The 19,580-nt window shown below is 55.8% G+C and overlaps 1 protein-coding gene across 7 annotated transcripts in view; it reads left to right on the top strand.

Moving 5' to 3' along the window:
• The window catches only part of CLIP2 (CAP-Gly domain containing linker protein 2), a 76,632-nt gene that overhangs the window by 44,767 nt on the left and 12,285 nt on the right, over window positions 1–19,580 (top strand). For 5 of the 7 annotated variants that reach the window (XM_033426323.2, XM_033426321.2, XM_049699851.1 and 2 more), the window contains exons 4-11: window positions 847–971; window positions 2,461–2,674; window positions 3,314–3,511; window positions 4,434–4,537; window positions 6,536–6,596; window positions 12,708–12,812; window positions 14,466–15,401; window positions 17,659–17,716. In XM_033426323.2, coding sequence (XP_033282214.1) covers window positions 847–971; window positions 2,461–2,674; window positions 3,314–3,511; window positions 4,434–4,537; window positions 6,536–6,596; window positions 12,708–12,812; window positions 14,466–15,401; window positions 17,659–17,716 — 1,801 coding nt within the window. The remainder of the gene's footprint in view (window positions 1–846; window positions 972–2,460; window positions 2,675–3,313; window positions 3,512–4,433; window positions 4,538–6,535; window positions 6,597–12,707; window positions 12,813–14,465; window positions 15,402–17,658; window positions 17,717–19,580) is intronic. The other 2 variants (XM_033426324.2, XM_033426325.2) reach the window with 1 other exon arrangement.

Raw genomic sequence — 19,580 nt, 5'->3', positions numbered from 1 at the left:
AATACACGTAACGTAACATTTACCTTCTTAACCATTTTTGAGCGTACAATTCAGTAGTATTAAGTATATTCACATTGTTGTGCAACAGGTCTTTTTCATCTTGCGAAACTGAAACTGTATTCCCATTAAACAACTCCCCACTTCCCTTCCTGCCCAGCTCCTGGCAACCTCCATTCAAACCATTTTTTTTTTCCTTTTGGCCGCACAGCTCGGTTTGTGGGATCTCAGTTCCCTGATCAGGGATTGAATCCGGGCCCTCGGCTGTGAAAGCGTGGAGTCCCAACCACTGGACTGCCAGGGAATTCCCTAAACCTTTTTTTTTTTTTTAAACATCTTTATTGGAGTATAATTGCTTTACAATGGTGTGTTAGTTTCTGCTTTATAACAAAGTGAATCATCTATACATATACATATATCCCCCATCTCCTCCCTCTTGCGTCTCCCTCCCACCCCCTAAACCATTTTTAAGGATAACGTTTATTGAGACTCTAGTATGCTCCAGACACTGCACATTTAGTACTTAATCTTCACAAAAGCCATTTTGACAGATGAAGATGCTGGAGCTCAGAGAGGTTAGGTAACTTGCCCAAGCTCATACAGCTTGTAAATGGCAGGGTTTGAACGCAGGTCTGTCTTCCTGACTCCAGAGCTCTTGCTCGGGACAGCCCTGGGAAGCACTGTTTATACCTGTACCCCTCCCAGCTGTCCTTGGGCCTCCTCCTCATCTCCCCTGGCCCTTGCACACTGGAAGGGAGGCGTGGGATGAGCCCAGGCACCTGGGTGCCTGTGCCCTCTCTGCAGTTCCCACTGCATCCTCTGGACCTGAGTCTCTCTGTGTGCCTATAGGTTGGTGGGACGAAGACTGGTGTGGTACGGTACGTCGGGGAGACAGACTTTGCCAAGGGCGAGTGGTGTGGCGTGGAGCTGGACGAGCCCCTTGGGAAGAATGATGGGGCAGTGGCGGGCACCAGGTATGGTGGGGAGGGAGGAAGGGAGTCCTCTTCTCCTAGGGTGGGTGCAGGGGTCGGGGTTGGGGCATCTGAGAATGCCAGTGTTAAGCATCTGGGTGGCTGTGCCAGATACCATGTACAGATGCTACCACCTCCCTTCTGTCATAGCAGCTCACGGAAGCAGGTGGTGGGACTGTCACCCCCATTTTACAGATCAGAGAACCAAGGCCAGAGAGGTCATTGCCCAAGGTCACACAGAGAGTCACGAGCAAGCGCTAGGAGAGTCATCTGTCCCTGGGTTCCCTTCCCCCTGCCACCCATGAGTAAGTGAGGTGGGAGCACCAGAAAAGGAGAGGCAGGGGTCCTGCCTTCTGAGAGTTGCCCTGGGTGACACAGGAAATAATCAGACAGTGCTTGGTGCTCTACAGCCAAGGTTAGGGTCACAGCTGGGTCCCAGGTTTCTCAGCATCTCTGATGAAAGGGAATTGACTGCCAGGAATGCTGGGTTGAGAAGGTCTGAGCCCAGGCCTGGGCCCTTTGAGGGGGGCGTTGATGCTGTGACTGAGCAGTGTCGGGGGTGTGGGGTAAGGCACGGTGGCCTGCGAGCCTGTGTTGGCTGTCCCTGGGCTAGGTTCTGTCGTCCAGGTGAGGCTGCGACAGCTCTGAGAAGGAAGGTGTGCTAGGCTGGGGGTCAGGCTGCACAAAGACCTGAATGTGGGAAGAGGCAGGTGGGGTGGCAGTTTCAAGGTGAGCGGGAAACTGGACAGAACTAGGTCCCTGGTCCCACGTGGAATTCATGGCTAGAGAGGTTTTGAGAGAAGACGATCCAGACTTCCATGATAACACTTGCCTTCCTGTTTTCAGGACAGATATTTCTCTCAATTTACTCTTGCTTCCAGAATCCAGGGACAGGTTGGGCAGCATCCCTCACCCCACGCCTAAGGTGCCTCCTTCAGGCTTCTGCTTCTCCATTCGGGGGCTCCATGGGCAGAGAGCCTTGGGGCTGGGGGTGGTCCAGAGGCAGCCATGAGAGTGGGGCTGCAGATACGGCTGGGGGCCTCTGACTGATGTTTGGGAGACAAAGCACAGTGGGCTTTGGAGTCCACCGGGTCCAGTCTCAGCTTTGCCATTTAACCAGCTCTCTGACTGTGGGCAGGTTACTTAACCTCTCTGAGCCTAAATCTCATCTGTGAAATATGGATAACAATAGAGGGGTTGGGGGATCGAAATGAGCATTTATGTAAAGGGACTGGCATAGAGCAGGTGCTCGGTAATTGTTATTCCCCCATCCCCCAGAAATATGCCCAACTGCTGTTCATGGCTATGCAGAACATCAGGCCCTGCTCACCTCTATTCCCTTTCTGGGAGTCCTGTCTATTGGTCTTAGGGTGTGGGTGATGGGTCCCCCAGGAGAAGCCTCTCTCTGCTGGGCTCTGAAGAGGTAGGGGAGGCAGGCCAGGCTCCAGGCTGTGGTGTTGTGACAGCAGCATGGTCTCTCCTACCTCTCCAGGTACTTCCAGTGCCCACCCAAGTTTGGTCTCTTCGCGCCCATCCACAAGGTAATCCGCATCGGCTTCCCATCCACCAGCCCAGCCAAGGCCAAGAAGACCAAGCGCATGGCCATGGGAGTCTCGGCACTGACCCACAGTCCCAGCAGTTCCTCCATCAGCTCTGTCAGCTCTGTGGCCTCCTCTGTGGGGGGCCGGCCCAGCCGCAGTGGCCTGGTGAGGGATACCCTGGTGTGTGTATGAGAGTGGGTGGGGACAGAGAGACCCAGTTGTCCCCTGACTTGCTCTGGTTCCAGGCATCCGTCAGTTTGGAGTTTTTGAACAAAGATGAAAGTATATATTTTTTAACAGAGAAATTGACCCATTTACATTTATTGTTATTTTTATATTACCGATTTGTCAGTAGCTTAAGCCCTTCCCTGGGAGTTAAAGAGGGTCATACAGAGGCAGGGCAGGTAATACAGGTGCACACAGGTGATACAGGTGCAGGGCAGGTGCTTTAGAAAGGCTGGCACAGCCACCTTGGGTGAGGAGGGAAGGTGAGGTTGCCCTTCCAGCAGAACTCTGTCTACATGGGAGGTTCCTCCTAGTCCAGGAGAAGGTGGCCCAGGTGAGAGAGCCCACCTTGAGGCAGACCCCCAGGGGCTGTGACTCTCCTGAGAGAGGAAGTTCCCTGGATCGCAAACATCATGATTCCCTCTACATAACTAGGCAGAGTGTCTAGGGCCCTGGGAGGGGAGGAACCGAACCCCAGGAGTTGAGGCACTTGGGGCCCCCCACTTGCTGGGTAGTGGTGGGTTGCCTGGACGGTGCTCCGCATCCCTGAGTCCTGCCTGCACCCACGCCTTCCTGCAGCTCACAGAGACCTCTTCGCGCTATGCCCGCAAGATCTCGGGCACGACTGCCTTGCAAGAGGCGCTGAAGGAGAAACAGCAGCACATCGAGCAGTTGCTGGCTGAACGGGACCTGGAGCGGGCCGAGGTGGCCAAGGCCACGAGCCACATCTGTGAGGTGGAGAAGGAGATCGCCCTGCTCAAGGCACAGCATGAGCAGGTGGGTGGCAGGCAGGGCCACGGAGCACCCGGAGGGCACCAGCGGTCTCCTCGGGCCAGTCTTGTCCCTCAGTCACGCTCAGTGAGCAGAACTTGGGGTGTGCAGAGAAAACTGAGACGCATGTTACCAACACCCCTCATCCTCCTGGTGAATTTCCTTCCAGTGGTAGGTCCACATTCCACCTCCAGAACCTCGATACAAAGTTGCGTGTCCTGCTTTTTCCTACTTCCTATAGTGCGAGCACGATTTCTAGGTCATGGAAAATTCTTCCCCGTTTGAAGGACTGCGTGGCCGTCTGTTGCGGGCCGTGTCCTTACTGACGTGGCCTGTCCCCTGCTGGTGTTTAGATTGTTTTCCAATTCCTCACTTTTTCTAAATAATCCTGATGTAAACATTTCTGGGGTACATCTGTCCACATTTCAGACCATGCTTTCGAGCAGATTGATTCCTGGGTTGGGTTTCAGGGAAGGAAGTCCTTGCCCATAGCCTTGGCTCTGCTGCTGTCGTGTGTCTACCCTTCCCTGCTGCTTGTTCCCCACGTGGGAGCTCCCTCCTAGGCCCCTGTCCCCATTTGGAGCCAGGCTCACTCTTCCCTCGGGTTCTAGAATTACTAAGGCCAAGCTCATGTGTGTGCCGTGACAGGGGCCTTGACAAGACAATAGGTCTTAGGCCCTCAAGGGCTGAGGGAGGTGGCAGGGACTGGGGGCAGGTGGACCTGAGGTTCCCGTCCCTGGCACTCAGCCGGCCCTCTTCCCTCACATCTAGGTCCACGGTTCCGGGCAGACTAGGGCTGGCAGGGGAGTAGGGGTGGCTGGGTTCCAGGCCTGGCTCCTTGCACCCCCTCCACACCCACCCCTCCCCCACCTGGCTCCCGGTCCCCAGGAGGAGGCTGACCCTGTCCTGGCCCTTGCTTGGGGCCCAGTATGTTGCAGAGGCAGAGGAGAAGCTGCAGCGGGCCCGGCTGCTGGTGGAGAGCGTGCGGAAAGAGAAGGTGGACCTGTCCAACCAGCTGGAGGAGGAGAGGAGGTAGGTGCCGCTCCTGTCCTGGTCCTGGCGGGACACTTTCCCAGAGCCTTGTTAAGGATGACCAGGAAAAGCAAGGCTCGGGACCAGCAGGCACAAACCCCGCCTCCACCACGTACTGGCTGTGTCACCTGGGCTGGTGACATGAGCTCTGCGGGCCTTAGTCGTCTCATCTGCGAAGTGGGGTGATGATCCCCATCTCTGCAGGCTGTTGGGAGGACTTACGAGATAACTCCAGTAAAGCACCCAGCATGACACTGAGCACATGGGAGACACTACATACGTCACTGTTTTCCTTCCTGACATGGGGTTCACCGTTCCTGCCCAGCTCGGCTCATGCAGCATCATGAGAACGCCCAGGCGTGTGGGGGCACCTCTCACTAGGGAGACGTGCATCCGATGTCCCCACCCCATGACCCAGTTCAGCGCAGGGAACACCCCTTCTGCATCAGATCCCTCACGTGGAGCTCACAGCCCGTGTCCTGAAGCTTCATTCCCATTTCATGTGTCAGGAAACCGAGGCTCAGAGAAGCAGCAGGAAAAGGCCCCTGGAAACACCTTGCGCCTGGGGCTCAGCCCCGGGGCTGGGGGCGCTTTACCTGCTCTGTCTCTCTCTGGCTCACAGTTAGCCCAGGAGGCAGGTTTTGCCCCCCAGGTCACAGAAAAGGAAACTGAGGCTCAGAGCAGGGAACAGACTTGCCTGAGGTCACCAGCCTGTTAGTGGTGCCACTGGCTCTTGCTGTCCTGCCAGTGGCAAGTGGGAGTTGTGTTCCCTCCCTGTGGGGACTCTGGCCTGACTTGGTCCTGGGTCACCTGGTGGAACTCAGAGCTGACTAGGGCCTGACAAGGGTTTCCCTCAGCCCAGAAGCCTCTCTTTGTCTCCTAGCTGCTGACACACAGATTTCTGCAGCTTCCTCTGCTCCCCTGCACAGTAGCACCTCCCAGACCCAGCCCTCCACCTCCCCCCGACTTGGGTCTGGTTTTGGGCTTTCAGCTGAGGCATGTGCTCCACGAGCTGTTGTTACTGTCTGACTTGGAGACAGGAGGGCTTATTCATATCTGCCTGAGAGGGTCGGTGGGGCCCACGCATCTGGTTCCCATGGCAACGTGCCTGATGCCAACAAACAAAAACAGATCTTTGAGACGTCCTGGGAGTTGTGTTCAGGAAGGCCTGGGTGCAAGTCCCAGCATTGCCCTGCGCTTGCTGTGTGACCTTGGGCAGGTCACTGGCCCTTTCTGGGCCTTAGTTTCATCCTCTGCTGGGAGCTGTCACGAGGCCCCAGGAGTAGCAGCTTTGTGAGCTGTAATGTGCCTGTGTCTCTTCCCTGTGCTCTCTCGGGGGTGGGTGGGTGTCTCCTTGAGGGTGGGCCCCACACTTGCAGCAGGGCATTGGGGGCCCTCCACATCAGGGAGCAGCCCAAGCAGTGGGGGCTGGGGCTCTGGGCCCTGATTTTGAGGGGAGGGAATGAGAATGGGGTCAGTAGGGGAAGAAGCCCACCTGGCCTCCTTCCCCACAGACTGTTCCATGCGACATGTCTGTTCCCTGCTGTGATGAAAACAGCTGTTAGTGCTTCCATTTACTATCCACTCTGTTTTTTATTTCCACAACCACCCTAGCGGGGAAGGATGCTGCATTAAACATTCCTATTTTATATATGTGTGTGTGTGTGTGTGTGTGTGTGTGTGTGTGTATTTATTTTTTATTTTTTTTATTTTTTTGCAGAAGGAAGGATTTATTTCTTGCAGCAAGTAAGGAGAACACTGAGGATCTTTCCCAAAGCAGTGTCTATTTTAGAGAAGCCAGTGTTCTCTGTGTAGAGCATGGATCAGTAAATTGGGAGGGCTGGATGTTTCCGGGAACTCGGGGCTCTGGGCAGTGTCTTCTGCATAATCTGAGTGTGGACTTTGGGCCACCTGTGGCCTTGGCTCTCTCTGCTATTGCTGACTTGGCAAAGCCCACCCCTCTGGGTGATGCTCACTCAGCCCCCTCTCCCCCTGCAGGAAGGTGGAGGACCTGCAGTTCCGAGTGGAGGAGGAGTCCATCACCAAGGGAGACCTGGAGGTAATGGTCAAAGGCCCCCCCACCCCAGGCTTGCACCCCAAGCCCAGCCCTCGAAGGGCAAATGGCCATGAGGTCTAGGCAGCAACTCTGGGCCCCCTGGGAGGGGGCGGGGGTATTGCAAGGAAGAAATGGGGAAGAGTCAAAGATCATACCCTGGCGGGGGGGGGGTGGCGGTCATGAGAGACTCAGGTGTCAGAAGTGGGAATGGCTCAGCTCCAGGAGCCCCAGAGGGACCATGCTTCCTGTGTCAGCAGCTGGGTGGAATGGACCCAAGGCATCCACAGAGCTGGGCCTGAGGACATAGTGGCCAGGCTCCCCCATCCCTTCTTTCTTGGGCAGTAGCCCTAAAGGTGTTCCCTGGGCCCTTTGTTCATCTTGAATTCCACGTAAAATTTTGGCTGGAAATAGCCTGTGGTTGAGTCACAGAATTTATAGACGGGAAAACAGGCTCAGAAAGGCAAAGGGACCCTCCCGGTCATGGAGCAAGTCAGCAGCCAGTGGGACCAGGACCCAGGACTCCTGACTCCTGCATCCAGCCCGTAAGAATGGCTAGTTACAGCGCCTCCTCAGTTATAGCACCTGGACGAGGGGTCTGGACCTTTCACTCTCATTCTGCAATCCAACCCACCCTTTCTGAGCTGAGGGATGAAGGATGCTCACATCAATGAGTAAAGCACTTAAGGATCCCTGCCCCCCAAGACGAACACTAGCCCCCCTCACCAAATCATTTGGAGACCATGGGGCTCATTAGGCCTGCTCACAGTTGGGTGGGCAGGAGTGCCTTTCCACTGAGACCCTTCCTGCTCCCTGGGAGGTGACAAAAAACAAGGACTCCCAGAACCGTCAGATGGGGCAGGGGGCAGTCAGTTCAGTCCCTCTTCACACTCTGGTCCTGGCCCTAATTGGCCTTGGGCAGCCTCTTCCTTTCCCTGGGCCTCTGTTTGCTCCTCTGTAAAGTGAGGAGGTTGAACTAGGTCAGTGATTCTCAGACTTGAGAATTCATCACCTAGAGGGTGTGTTCAGACACGAAATGCTGGGCCCTGGCCTGAGTGGCCGTTCGGTAGGTCTGGGTGGGCCCCGAGAATCTGCATTTCTAACAAGTTGCCAGGTGATGCTGGTCTGGGGACCATGCTTTGGGAATCACTGCATTAGATCATGTCTGAGCTCCAAGGGGAAATTACGGTTTCTGATTTTGTGACAAAGCCGTGTTAAGACCCCTATGACTTCCAACGTCCAGCAAAATTGTGCACATGGCTGTCCTGTCCCTGGATGACCACGGCTCGGGGAGAGACATGTGTGATCTAGGGTCACGGACAGCTGCCCCTGTTGAGGCAGGTTTTGCTGCCTGAGCTTAAAGGATGGATACTGGGGCACAATCTGGTGTAGGGACCCCAGCCTGGTATCAGGGTGTTCCAGTGTAAGTTTCCGTCTTAGCCAAGGGGGCAGGTCATGTGGTTATGTGTAGCAGGCTCTCCTGCTGGGCGGCTGCCCTCCTGCAGAGGCTGGGCGGGGGGGCTTCTGGGAAAAGCACCTGTGGTTGCAAAGAACAGAGACCCCTCCTGCTAAGTCCAGTCATCCGGGGGTTACTGAAAGGCTGCAGGGAAGTCTCACAGCCCCAATGGGAGGCAGTTCAGGGAACCAGAAGGAGGAACAGCATCAGAAATGGAGCCTATTCTCCCGCACTGAGGGGCCTCCCTCTTCTCATGACTCATGGTCAGTCTGTCTGTCTGTCACCGTGTCTGCAAGTCTCCTGGCACATCTGCTCCCTTCTCCCCGACACCCATCCTCCTGGATCCGCCCAGCCTCCAGCACCCACTGTCTCCTAGCTGTCCTCTTGGGAGAATCTGATTGGCCCCAGGCTAGCCAATGGGCTGGCTGGCTTTGGATCAGGTGTCCAGCCCAGATCCAATCAGCCTTGGCTGGGAGAGGCGTGGGGGTGGGACAGACAGTGACAGACAGCTAATTCAGTCCAAGGGCAGTGGAGCCCCGTTGCTGCTGTTTTTATTGTGACTATATTCATGGCAACCAGAAGGCAAAAGTCCCTCTCATCCTTACCTGTCTTAAAAGTCAAAAATAAAACCCAGAATACATCCTTGAGCTTCTGGTCCCCCTCCAGCTATGTCACCCCAGTTCTCTGCTTGTCCTTCTCCTGTCCTCACTCCCCCAGCTACGCAAGGTGCCCCATTCCAACCTCTCACCTCCTTCCTGACCTTGAATGTTGGCCTGTCCAGGGGCTCAGTCTCAGTCTACACTCTCCCTGAGAGCGTCCAGTCTGTGGCATTAATGCCCTTTATAAGCCCATGATTCCCTTGGTCCTCCCCTGAGCTCCGCGCCAGTATACCCACTGGACATCCCCACCAGGAAGAGCAAGTGACAGCTACTTGTAATAGTTCCCGGGGCTTCAGGAAAAAACTACCACAATTCAGTGGCTTTAGACAGCACACATTTATGCTCTCACGGTGCTGGAGGCCACAAGTCTGAAATCAAGGTGTGGACATGGCCAGTCCCATGCCTCTCTCCCAGCTCTGGTAGGATGGCTGGCAGCCACTGGGGTTCCTCGGCTTGTCGCCGCATCACTGCCTCTGTCATCACGTGGCCTTCCTCCCTGTGTGTTCCTGTGTCTCTTCCCGTGACCTTCTCATAAGGACACTAGTCATCAGACCCACCTTAACCCAGTATGACATCATCGTAACTACTTCCATGTGCAAAGACCCTGTTCAAAACGAGGTCACATTCTGAGGTTCCAGGTGGACATGAAATTTGGGGAGATGCTCTTCAGCCCAGGACAGCACCCCCCACATACCCCAGACAGATCTCTCCGTTTGTTCCTGCCTCCCCTTCACCCCGCACCCCCCTTATCCTTCCCATCTCAGTAATTGGCCCCACAATCCACACGGTTGCTCAGGCCCCGCAGCTAAAATTCATCTTGAACCTTCTCTTTCCCTCGTCCTTCCATCAGAAACCCACTTGACCTTGCCTCCAAAATTGTCTTCATCCCCGCCGCCACCTTCCTGGACCGGGTCACAGTGGGTGACTGGGACAAGTTACCCCTCTGTTTGGCCCCTGTGTTTCCTCTCTTGTTCCACACTGAAGCCAGATAGCCTTCAAAAAGAATCTTTAACATCTTTTAACGTTGGAAAAAATTTTAACATAAGTAGAGAGGATGGTGTGATGCACTTCCATTTACCCATCACCCAGCTTCAACGATGATCAGCTCCTGGCCACTCTTGTTTCACCGCCATCCACAGCCCTCTCTCAGGTTATTCTGAAGCAAACTGCAGACAGCCTATGACCAAATCTCTTGAAAACATAAATCAGATCCTGCCCCTTCCCTGCTCACACATCTGATGGTGCTACTCTAGATAAAAGCCGGGCTCTGTAGCCCAGGGACGACCCTGGGGACCCAGCCCTGTTCCAGGTATGTGGGGCTCCTGTCTGAGCTAGAACACCCCATGCTCTGTCTGAGCTTCTGCACGTGCTGGTTCCTCGTTTCTCCTCCACCCCTGCCCTGGTCAGCCGGTTCCTGCTTTTCCTGCAGGTCTCCCCTTAGAGGGGAGACCTTCTCAGAGGGCCCTTCTCTGCTCCTTGATTTTGCGTCATCCTCCTTGCTCTGTTCCTAGGCCAAGTCACAGTCTGACATGGTCCTCACTGGTCACGTATTGTTTGCAGCCCTCCCCAGATGTAAGCCCCTTGGGGGGGGCCCTGTCTGTCTTGCGCTCCTTCCTGTCCCCGATGCCAGAGCAGGGCACAGCATGGTGAGATGCTTCTGGAAAACAGGCCAGGGACATGTTTTGTGGTTCTTGAATGGGCGTGGCCTCATGTTGCCCCATGAAAACGTGTGCCACTCCCTGCTGCCCCCCTGGTGGGGACGTCAGGCAGCTACCTTAGACTTGAAGATACTGGGGTTTTGCTGTTGTTTTATCATCCAGGGGATTTGTGTTACTGTTTTGTGAATTAAATAGCGCCTCGGTGTTTTTTTTCCTTGGCATGGGAACGCCCATTGTAAGGGGAAGAGTCAGAACTCAGAATCAGCTATTTGTTGAGAACTGGCTGTGCAGCTCAAGGCCTGGAGGTAGATTAAGAGGGGCGACGTGCCTCTGGCCTTCAGGAGCCACTGGTGCAGTTGGGGAGACTCCTCCCCAATTAATAATAGCAGCCTTCTGTTATCCGAGGGGTGTCCCAAGGCAGTAACTTCGTGCTTTGGAGTGGGGTAGACACCGTGCGTGCAAGGAGAAGGGGGAAAGCTGGAGGTCAAGGGCTCAGGCCAGGCTTCACCGAGCTTCTGGGATTTGGACGGGGCCAGGGACACAGGGAGTCCCCCATTTCAGGAGCTTCCGTCACTGCTCAGTGTTGCTGCTGGAAGTCTGTGTCTCCGCTCCGTGGAGTCAGGCTGGTTTGGGGGTGGGGAGGCCCTGGCTCTAGAACCTGGGAGTCTGAGGTTTAGGCCTCCTGCTGCCCCAAGTTGCTGGATGATTCTGAGCCTGAGGTGTTCCCCCTGGAGTGGCCGCTGTGAGATGGGGAGATAACCGAGATACCCCGTGTGTGTGTGCGAGGGGGCGGGGCTTGGGTTCTAAAGTTGGCACGTGAGACAGAAATTACATCCTCCCAGGTCGTCCATCTCACCTAAAATCTAGGCTTCAGGGGCTCTCCTCCCACCCCAAGCTCCTATGGGTTCTCCTGTGCCCCCATGGACCAGGAGGCGGGGAGTTCTGAAAGTGAGAGTGAAGGGTCCTTTTGGAGGGGCTACCAAATGAAGTTGCCCGTGAACTTGTGAAGCTGGAGGCTTTTCTTGCCCTCGGGGCCACAGGTATGGTGTTTGTGATCAGGCTCTGTGTAAGTGCGGGTCCCAGGCAGGGTCGCTGTGCCCGTCATCAGAGGAGAAGGAGCAAGGTGACATGGCCCCTGCAAGGCTGGGGTTGAGGCACCGTCTTCAGCCTGTAATTTTCTGGAAGAGACTGAGCAGGGCTGTATTTTAGCACTGGGGCATGCTGCCCTCTTGGGGGGAGAGAGAGAAGAGGCATTTGTTCCTTTAGGAAAATTCACAGGAGTACGATCACGGGCCAGAGGACATAAAGGTCTCTGCAGCTCTTGGTGAACTGCACGAGTATTTCTGGGACGGTACTGGGAGTCTGCACCGTCACCATTACCCTTGCCCGTGTCGGGCGTATTCTTGGTTTTCACACAACAGGCTACGGTGCTAAGCCCTGCCTCTCCTGAACTGCCGCTCAGATTTGCTCTCACCTCGTCTCTCCTTGGTGATGATGGGATGCGCGGGAGGATGCAGACAGAGCACCCTGGCTTCTCCCTATGGAGAGCTTGGTGTCCAGACCCCTCTGGATGCCCTGGGCCTTCAGCCTTCTGCTGCCCTCGCAGATCTCTTAGGGGAAATCCAAATGCCAGCCTGGATGCCCGGAGAATGTCGGGCTTTGTCAGTGTGTGAAGCGGGTGTTGTGAGGCAGGGACAAAAGTGCTCTTGTGCTTTCGGGAGGCCGGGCGTCCTCGGCGGGGCCTGGGGAGTGGGCAGTGCTGGGGCCGGGTTTGGGGCAGGGCGGTGGGAGGCCTAGTCCAGCCTCCGCTAAGGAGGCCTGGCCGGGAGAATCCTGACCGTATGGGTATATTTGAAAACCTCCCATTCAGTCGGTTCTTTGACCTTTAAGACAGGCCTGGGGGCCAGGAATCCTGGGGTCATTCACGGGGGCTTCCTGTGTGCAGGATTCTGTGCCTAAAATGAGAAACAGCCCTAGGCTTCCCGATGGGGCGGGGGGGAGTAGGCTTTGGCTCCTGCCCCGGAGCTGCAAGGGGAAGGGCCACCTGGGGGTGACAGAAGGGATCCAGGTGCCCGTTGTTGCCCCTTCCAGGGGCCGGCTTGGGCAGGGTTACTGCAGTCTGTGCTCTGCCCTTAAACACACCCAGCGGGGATACAGTGAGGGGCGGGCAGCAGGCCCACCCCGCCCCGCCTCCCCAGACCTCCTCTCTTTCCTTCACCTGCTCTCCTGCCTTGTGCACAGAAGATGACCTGCCTCTCTCTCTCTTTTTCTCTCTTCCTCCGGCTTCCTGTCCCTGTGCCCCTCTCTCCTGTCCCCACCTCGCCACCCGCCCCGGGTGGACCAGACCCAGACGCAGCTGGAGCACGCGCGCATTGGCGAGCTGGAGAAACACCTGCTACTGGAGAAGGCGCAGGCCGAGCGGCTGCTCCGAGAATTAGCCGACAACAGGGTAACCGCCGCCACCTCCTGCCACCAGCGCCTTCGCCTGCTGACGCCCCTTCAGCTGCCCTGTTTTTATTATTTTCTCTCTCTCTGGCCGCTCTCCTCACTTTTTTTTTTTCCTTTTGCACCCCTTCTAGGGAGGTTTAGGAACGTGCTTTTATGCTCCGTGGCCATGTGATGCTTGTTGAGAGGAGGGGGTCTTGGTTCTCTGGGACTTTGCTCCCCAGCTCGTGGACCCACTGGCTGGGAGTGTTCTGTGCGAGCCTCGCCCCGCCCCCCCACCATTGCATTGCTGTGACCGTGCTTTGTCATGTTCAGAAATCGGGGGCTCTTGGGAACATTCTGCCCCTTCTGTGGCCAACCTATCCATGCCTCCCTTCTCCCCAGGCTGGGGAAGGCAGAGGTTGGGAGACTGTGGGTCCTTTAACTGTGGATTCTTTAGCCTGGAGGGTCTTAAATAGAATGGCATGAGGGGCCAACCTGAAGGACCTGGGCAGTGGTGGGCCTTCGAGGGAGTGGGGTGTTCCCAGGGCATGAGACTCGGTGTCAGCCCCAGGGTGGGTGTGGTTCCTGGGCCAGGGAAAGCTCTGCGTGGGAGTGAAGTCCCCCCTGATTCCCAGGGCATGGTTCTGAGTCCAGTCTCCAGACCCTGCGAGCCCCTCCACGCCCATCATGCGTGCCCCGGGGGCTGGGCCCCCATGCAGGCACACATCCAAACAGCTGGTCAGCCCAGCGGACAGCCCAGCTGCAGTTCCCCCGGCCGTGGAGTTAAGCAGCCGCAGAGCAGAGATCGGGGAAAACCACCGAACACAGGCTGTGGGTGTGGGGTGGGCGACCGTTGGCTTCCGCAGGTCGGCCTCCGTACACGAGTGAGCACGTGTGTGCCCGTGAGCATCTGGAGACACACACGGGTCCCTGTCCACACACTGGCCTTTGCCAGGTGACTGCGTGTGCAGTACACATGCATGGACACGGAGTCTGCTTGAAGAAACCGACCTAGTCACGGTTGACAGGCTGGAGCCGTCCACACCAAGGCATCTTCCTCTAGGGTTCAACCTGATTAGAAAAACAAAAGCAGGTTTATTGAAGTAAAGGTCACCTTCAGAAACAAATTTCTTAAGCTTGTAAAAGATTTAAAACTATCAAATATATTGCACCCAAACCTGTGATCACTGACACGGTCCAAGTAGGTTTCTGGCGGGTGGAGCCTCTGATCTCAGAGTTTTCCATCAGAAGGAGGGTCTGGGAGCATTCTTTTTTTTTTTTTTTCTTCTGCGTTAAACATTAAACCGGACCCTTCTTTGGCCACCCCCTCCAAAAGGCCTCTCTGTGAATCAGCTCGTTCCGGCTGGAACTTTTCTAGAGCAGGATAGTACGGAATTCCCTCTGTTGTGTCTGCCCTTTAAAAATAACATGAACTTGAAGAAAGCCATAACCTCAAATAGATGGTTTCCTTTCGCCACCGATTTTTCCCAAACCGCCTAGAGCAGCGGGGACCAGGGAGTCCCCGAGTCACTGGGACACAAGCCGGGGAAGCCTCCCTGGGAGCTGTGGTGGGCAGGGCGGCGCTCAGGTGGAGTGGGGCGTCCTTCCCTTCTCACGGCCTTCCCCCGTGCCCTCCAGCCGGCCCACTGACCCCGGTCTCCCTCTCTCCCGGTAGCTGACCACGGTGGCCGAGAAGTCACGGGTGCTGCAGCTGGAGGAGGAGCTGAGCCTGCGGCGCGGGGAGATCCAGGAGCTGCAGCAGTGCCTGCTACACTCCGGCCCGCCACCCGCCGACCACCCCGAGGCCGCCGAGACCCTGCGGCTGCGGGAGCGGCTACTGTCTGCCAGCCAGGAGCACCAGAGGGAGAGCGGCCTGTTGAGGGACAAGTACGAGAAGGCGCTGAGGGCCTACCAGGCGGAGGTGGAGAAGCTGCGGGCGGCCAACGAGAAGTATGCGCAGGAGGTGGTGGACCTCAAGGCCAAGGTCCAGCAGGCCACCAGCGAGAACATGGGGCTCATGGACAACTGGAAGTCCAAGCTGGACTCGCTGGCCTTGGACCACCAGAAGTCCCTGGAGGACCTCAAGGCCACCCTGAACTCGAGCCCGGGTGCCCAGCAGAAGGAGATCGGGGAGCTGAAGGCCGTGATGGAGGGCATCAAGATGGAGCACCAGCTGGAGCTGGGCAACTTGCGGGCCAAGCACGACATTGAGACGGCCATGCACGTGAAGGAGAAAGAGGGCCTTCGGCAGAAGCTGCAAGAGGCCCAGGAGGAGCTGGCCGGGCTGCAACAGCACTGGCGGGCCCAGCTGGAGGTGCAGGCCAGCCAGCACCGGCTGGAGCTGCAGGAGGCCCAGGACCGGTGCCGCGACGCCGAGCTGCGGGGGCGCGAGCTGGAGAAGCTGGACGTGGAGTACCGGGGCCAGGCGCAGGCCATTGCGTTCCTCAAGGAGCAGATCTCCCTGGCCGAGAAGAAGATGCTAGACTATGAGCTGCTGCAGCGCTCGGAGGCCCAGAGCAAGCAGGAGGCCGACAGGCTGCGGGAGAAGCTTCTGGTCACTGAAAACAGACTCCAGGCTGTCGAGTCCCTGTGTTCGACCCAGCACACCAACGTAGGCGGCCACCCCTCCTGCCTGACTGTGCGGGGACCACGGACGGCAGCGGTCCGGGCTCGAGGGCCTGGCTGGGGAGGGTCTAGGCGTCTACTGACCGTTTATTTCCAGTCCAGGGAAGCGTCCTCGTTGCCCCCAGGAGCACGCCGTGCGAGGTCGGAGGGCACCTGGCTCAGAGGAGGAGGTCCTTCCATTAGAAGGGCAGCAGGCCCGGGTGACTGTGGGGCCCCAAGGCGGTCTGAGCTGACCTGGCTGGGTCCCCACAGGCCAGGCCTGGAGAGATGTGTATCTAGGCACAGGGAACAGCCTTCTTCCCAGTCCCCAGACACGTCCTCCTGTGCAGGCTCCTGGGCCTCCCCAAGGCACCAGTACCAGATGCTCTGGCACTGGGCTGGCAGACATGTGGAGGGCAAACCCTGCCCATCTCCGAGGCGAGCACCGACCTGGGGGACCCGAGGGCGGCCCCCTACCTGCTGGTCCTGATGAGACTGAGCAAACAGTTCAGCAGCCGCTTTCCCAAGAGTGGGCTGGTCCCTGGAGCGGGACCCTGGAGAGGCTGCTGCCATTGGAATCAGCTTTGCTCCAAATCTAGAAGTCCCAGCTGAGCATGCTGGGGAGGCCAAGACCCCGGGTAGCCTGGGCGTGTGCTCTAGCAGGGGCAGGAAGGGCCTTATGAGTGGCTCTGGGCATCACACCGGGTGCAGGCCCCATGATGCCCTGTCTCACCTGGACTCCTTCAAGGTCCATATAGGCTTCGTTTCACAGATGAGCAAACTGAGATTCCGAGGCAGAGTACCTTTCCCAGGTTTTCTTGTCCATCAGTGGCAGAGCTTGTGTCCAGCCCCACTGCCTAAGGGCCAGCAGAGGGTGCCCGGGATGACAAAGTCAAATCTTACATGATAGGACAGCTAGCAGCAAGATCGTTGCCTTTTTATTAGCCTTGGGGGTTCCTGAGCTTCTGGTTCCCTTTGTACACTTAAACCAGCATTTAACAATTGAGCCACAAGTATTCAGGAGTTCCACGTACAGGGGGTGCCTTTTTTGTAAAAGGAGCTCTGCCCGTGTCACACCTTGAGGTCCCACTGCACCGGCCTTTCTGCCCCCTTCTCCCAGGGAGGGACCAGCAAGTGCTCTCCCAGGATGCTGGGCAGAGAGAAAAGGAAGATCCTCAGGTTAGCTGTGTACGCATGACCTGATTGGCTGCTCAGGCAAGGAGGGTCAGGCCTGGGACCCCAGGACCTGGACTCCTTAGCAGGGGAGGTTTGGGGCTGCTGTGGTTCCACAGGATGGCCTGCTGCCCCTCAGTCACAGACCTCAAGCCAAGGAGTGGGTGGTGATCTCAGGAATGCCCATCTCTCGATTTCCACACACGTGGGGACTTGGTCTGGACCCACATGCCTCCCAGATTCAAAGGTTTAAGTCCAGGGACAACTCAATTTTTGGTCTTGTGTAGTAAGTATAGGAATTTGGAAAAATTTTAGTGTGTGCCTCATTTTCCCTGCAGTGTGTGTAAATTAAGATCTAGGAAGCTTAGTTAATCGCAACAAACTGAGATTAAAGCAGGGCTTGGGATGTATGAGCAGAAGTATGAGGGGCAGGTGGATGGAGGTGACTGCCTGCTCAGCTCTGTGCTGCCCTGGTATGCAGTGCAGAATCGCAAACTGCAGGCTCAGGGGACAGCCAGCTTGGGCAGGAGTCCAGAAACTTCTACCGAAAGGCAGCAAGGAGCGTGCTGATGTTTGCCACGCAGATTTTTTTTTTTTCCTTGGTTGATCTTTTCTTCTTTGGCTTCTGGATTTATTTTTTTTTAAGATGTGTTAGAAAAGAAGTAGCATTTCTTGAAGTCCCTCCGGGAGCCGACCCTGGTGCGTACCCAGCACACGCTGCCCCATGCTGGTCCATTCTTGCTTTATGGATGGGAACCAAGGCCGGGAGTCTTGCCTCTGGATGATGGTGGAGACAGAGTCCCAGGACCAATCTCTGTAGGCATCCCAGGGAAGGAGACATCTGTTTAATATAATAGGCGTTTGCACGAAGGAAAGGTTAGGAGGTGATCACGTGGAAGCTACGTAAACAGCCTTCCGGGGCCCTGGGAGCAGAGGGGGTCCTCTTGTCAGGGAAGCTAGCCCAAGGACCTCTGTGCCCCCTGCTTCATCGAGCCCCTGAAAGTCTCCTTGAATTGGGGAGAGGTGGGCTGGCTGGGGCTGAGGGCCGAGAGGGGGAGGCGAGTGTCCCCCTTACCAGGCTCTCCTTTCAGATGATTGAGTCCAACGACATTTCAGGGGAGAAGATGAGGATGAAGGAGACTGTGGAGGGTGAGTGGCCGCTGGGCCGGATGAGATGCGGGGCGATGGGGAAAGGCTGGGCGGTCCTGCCTCTGAGCTGGGTCCCGCTTTGTTTTGCATCATCTGCCGATTGGTGAGAGCACTATTGCGTGCACCAGCCACTCACCCACGATGGGAGGAGGGCGGAGGCTCAGTTTATTGAGAACCTGATTGTATGTTTGGTTTCGTGTTTTTTTTTTTTTTTTTTTTTTTTTGCGGTACGCGGGCCTCTCACTGTTGTGGCCTCTCCCGTTGCGGAGCACAGGCTCCGGACGCGCAGGCTCAGTGGCCATGGCTCACGGGCCCAGCCGCTCCGCAGCATGTGGGATCTTCCCAGACCGGGGCACGAACCCGTGTCCCCTGCATCGGCAGGCGGACTCTCAACCACTGTGCCACCAGGGAAGACCTGGTTTCGTTATTTTTAAAATAGGTATAAACTTCAGATTGTTCAAAGGGCATATGGTGAAGCATCCTCTGTCCCCTACCTAGTTCCCTCCGCAAAGGCACAACGTTGGCCAACTCATGTCTCTCTTCCAGAGATGTTTTATGCACATACAAGCACAGACACAGATGGTGCCACACTTCCCACACTATTCGGGCCCCTCACTCTTTTTTTTGGCCACGCTGTGCGGTTTGCGGGATCTCAGTTCCCTGACCAGGGATTGAACCCGGGCCACGGCAGTGAAAGTGTGGAGTCCTAACCACTAGCCCACGAGGGAACTCCTTCGAGCCCCTTACTTCTTTTTGCCCATTTAATATTGTATCTTGGAGGCTGCTCCCTGTCTCCACATTCTTTTGTATGGTGTAGAATATTCCATTGTGTGGAGCTACCATCGTGTATTTCGCTGATGGATCACGGGTTGTTTCCAGTTTTTGTCCGTTACAAACCCTGCTGCAGGAAATTACCTTGCCCTCCATCAGGCTCAACCCGGGCCATCAGCAGTGAAAGCGCAGAGTCCTAACCACTGGACTGCCAGGGAATTCCCAAGGCTCAACTCATTTTTTTTTTTTTTTATTTTCCTGTATGCGGGCCTCTCACTGTTGTGGCCTCTCCCGTTGTGGAGCACAGGCTCCGGACACGCAGGCTCAGCGGCCATGGCTCACGGGCCTAGCCGCTCCGTGGCATGTGGGATCTTCCCGGACCGGGGCACGAACCCGTGTCCCCTGCATCGGCAGGCGGACTGTCAACCACTGCGCCACCAGGGAAGCCCTCAACTCATTTTAACTCCCACCGGCTCTGGTTGAAAGTATGTTTCCCCACAAGCTTCACCAACAAAATATTTCATCAAACTCTGTGATCTTTGCCTATCTCAGCTGTAAAAGATGTTACCCGCTGTAGCTTCAACTTGCCTTTCCCTTACTGTGAGTGACACTCTATTGCCATTTCTCCTTGCATCCTTTGCCCATTTTTTTCCCTGTTGGGTTATTGATCTTTTTGTTGATTTTTAGAAACTACTTATATATGACTTTGCAAACATTTTCGCCCCGTTTGTGGTTTGTCTTTTGACTCTTCTTTGGGTGGTGGTTGCCATGCAGATTTTTAAACATAGGTCTTTTCTTTTTGGGATCCTGGGTTTATTATTTTTAAAATGTATTCCGTGGTTTCCTCTAGTACCTTTTAAGTTCCATTTTCTATGTTTAAATCTCTGATCCATCTAGAATTCTCTCTTCTATAAGGTGTGAGGTAAGGATCCATTTTTATTTTTTTTCCCAAGAGTACCCACTTATGCCAGTACCATTTTTGAAAACCTCATCTCCTGCCTCCACTGATTTGAATTAACCGTATTTACCATCTTTAAATTCCATCGGGTAATTGGCTCTATTTCTAGACTTTCGATTCCTTTCCAATGACTTG

This window comes from Orcinus orca, chromosome 16 (genome assembly GCF_937001465.1).
Source record: "Orcinus orca chromosome 16, mOrcOrc1.1, whole genome shotgun sequence".
Taxonomy (NCBI): domain Eukaryota; kingdom Metazoa; phylum Chordata; class Mammalia; order Artiodactyla; family Delphinidae; genus Orcinus; species Orcinus orca.
The sequence above is the reverse complement of the archived record's forward strand: the minus strand, read 5'-3'. Positions and strand labels throughout refer to the sequence as shown.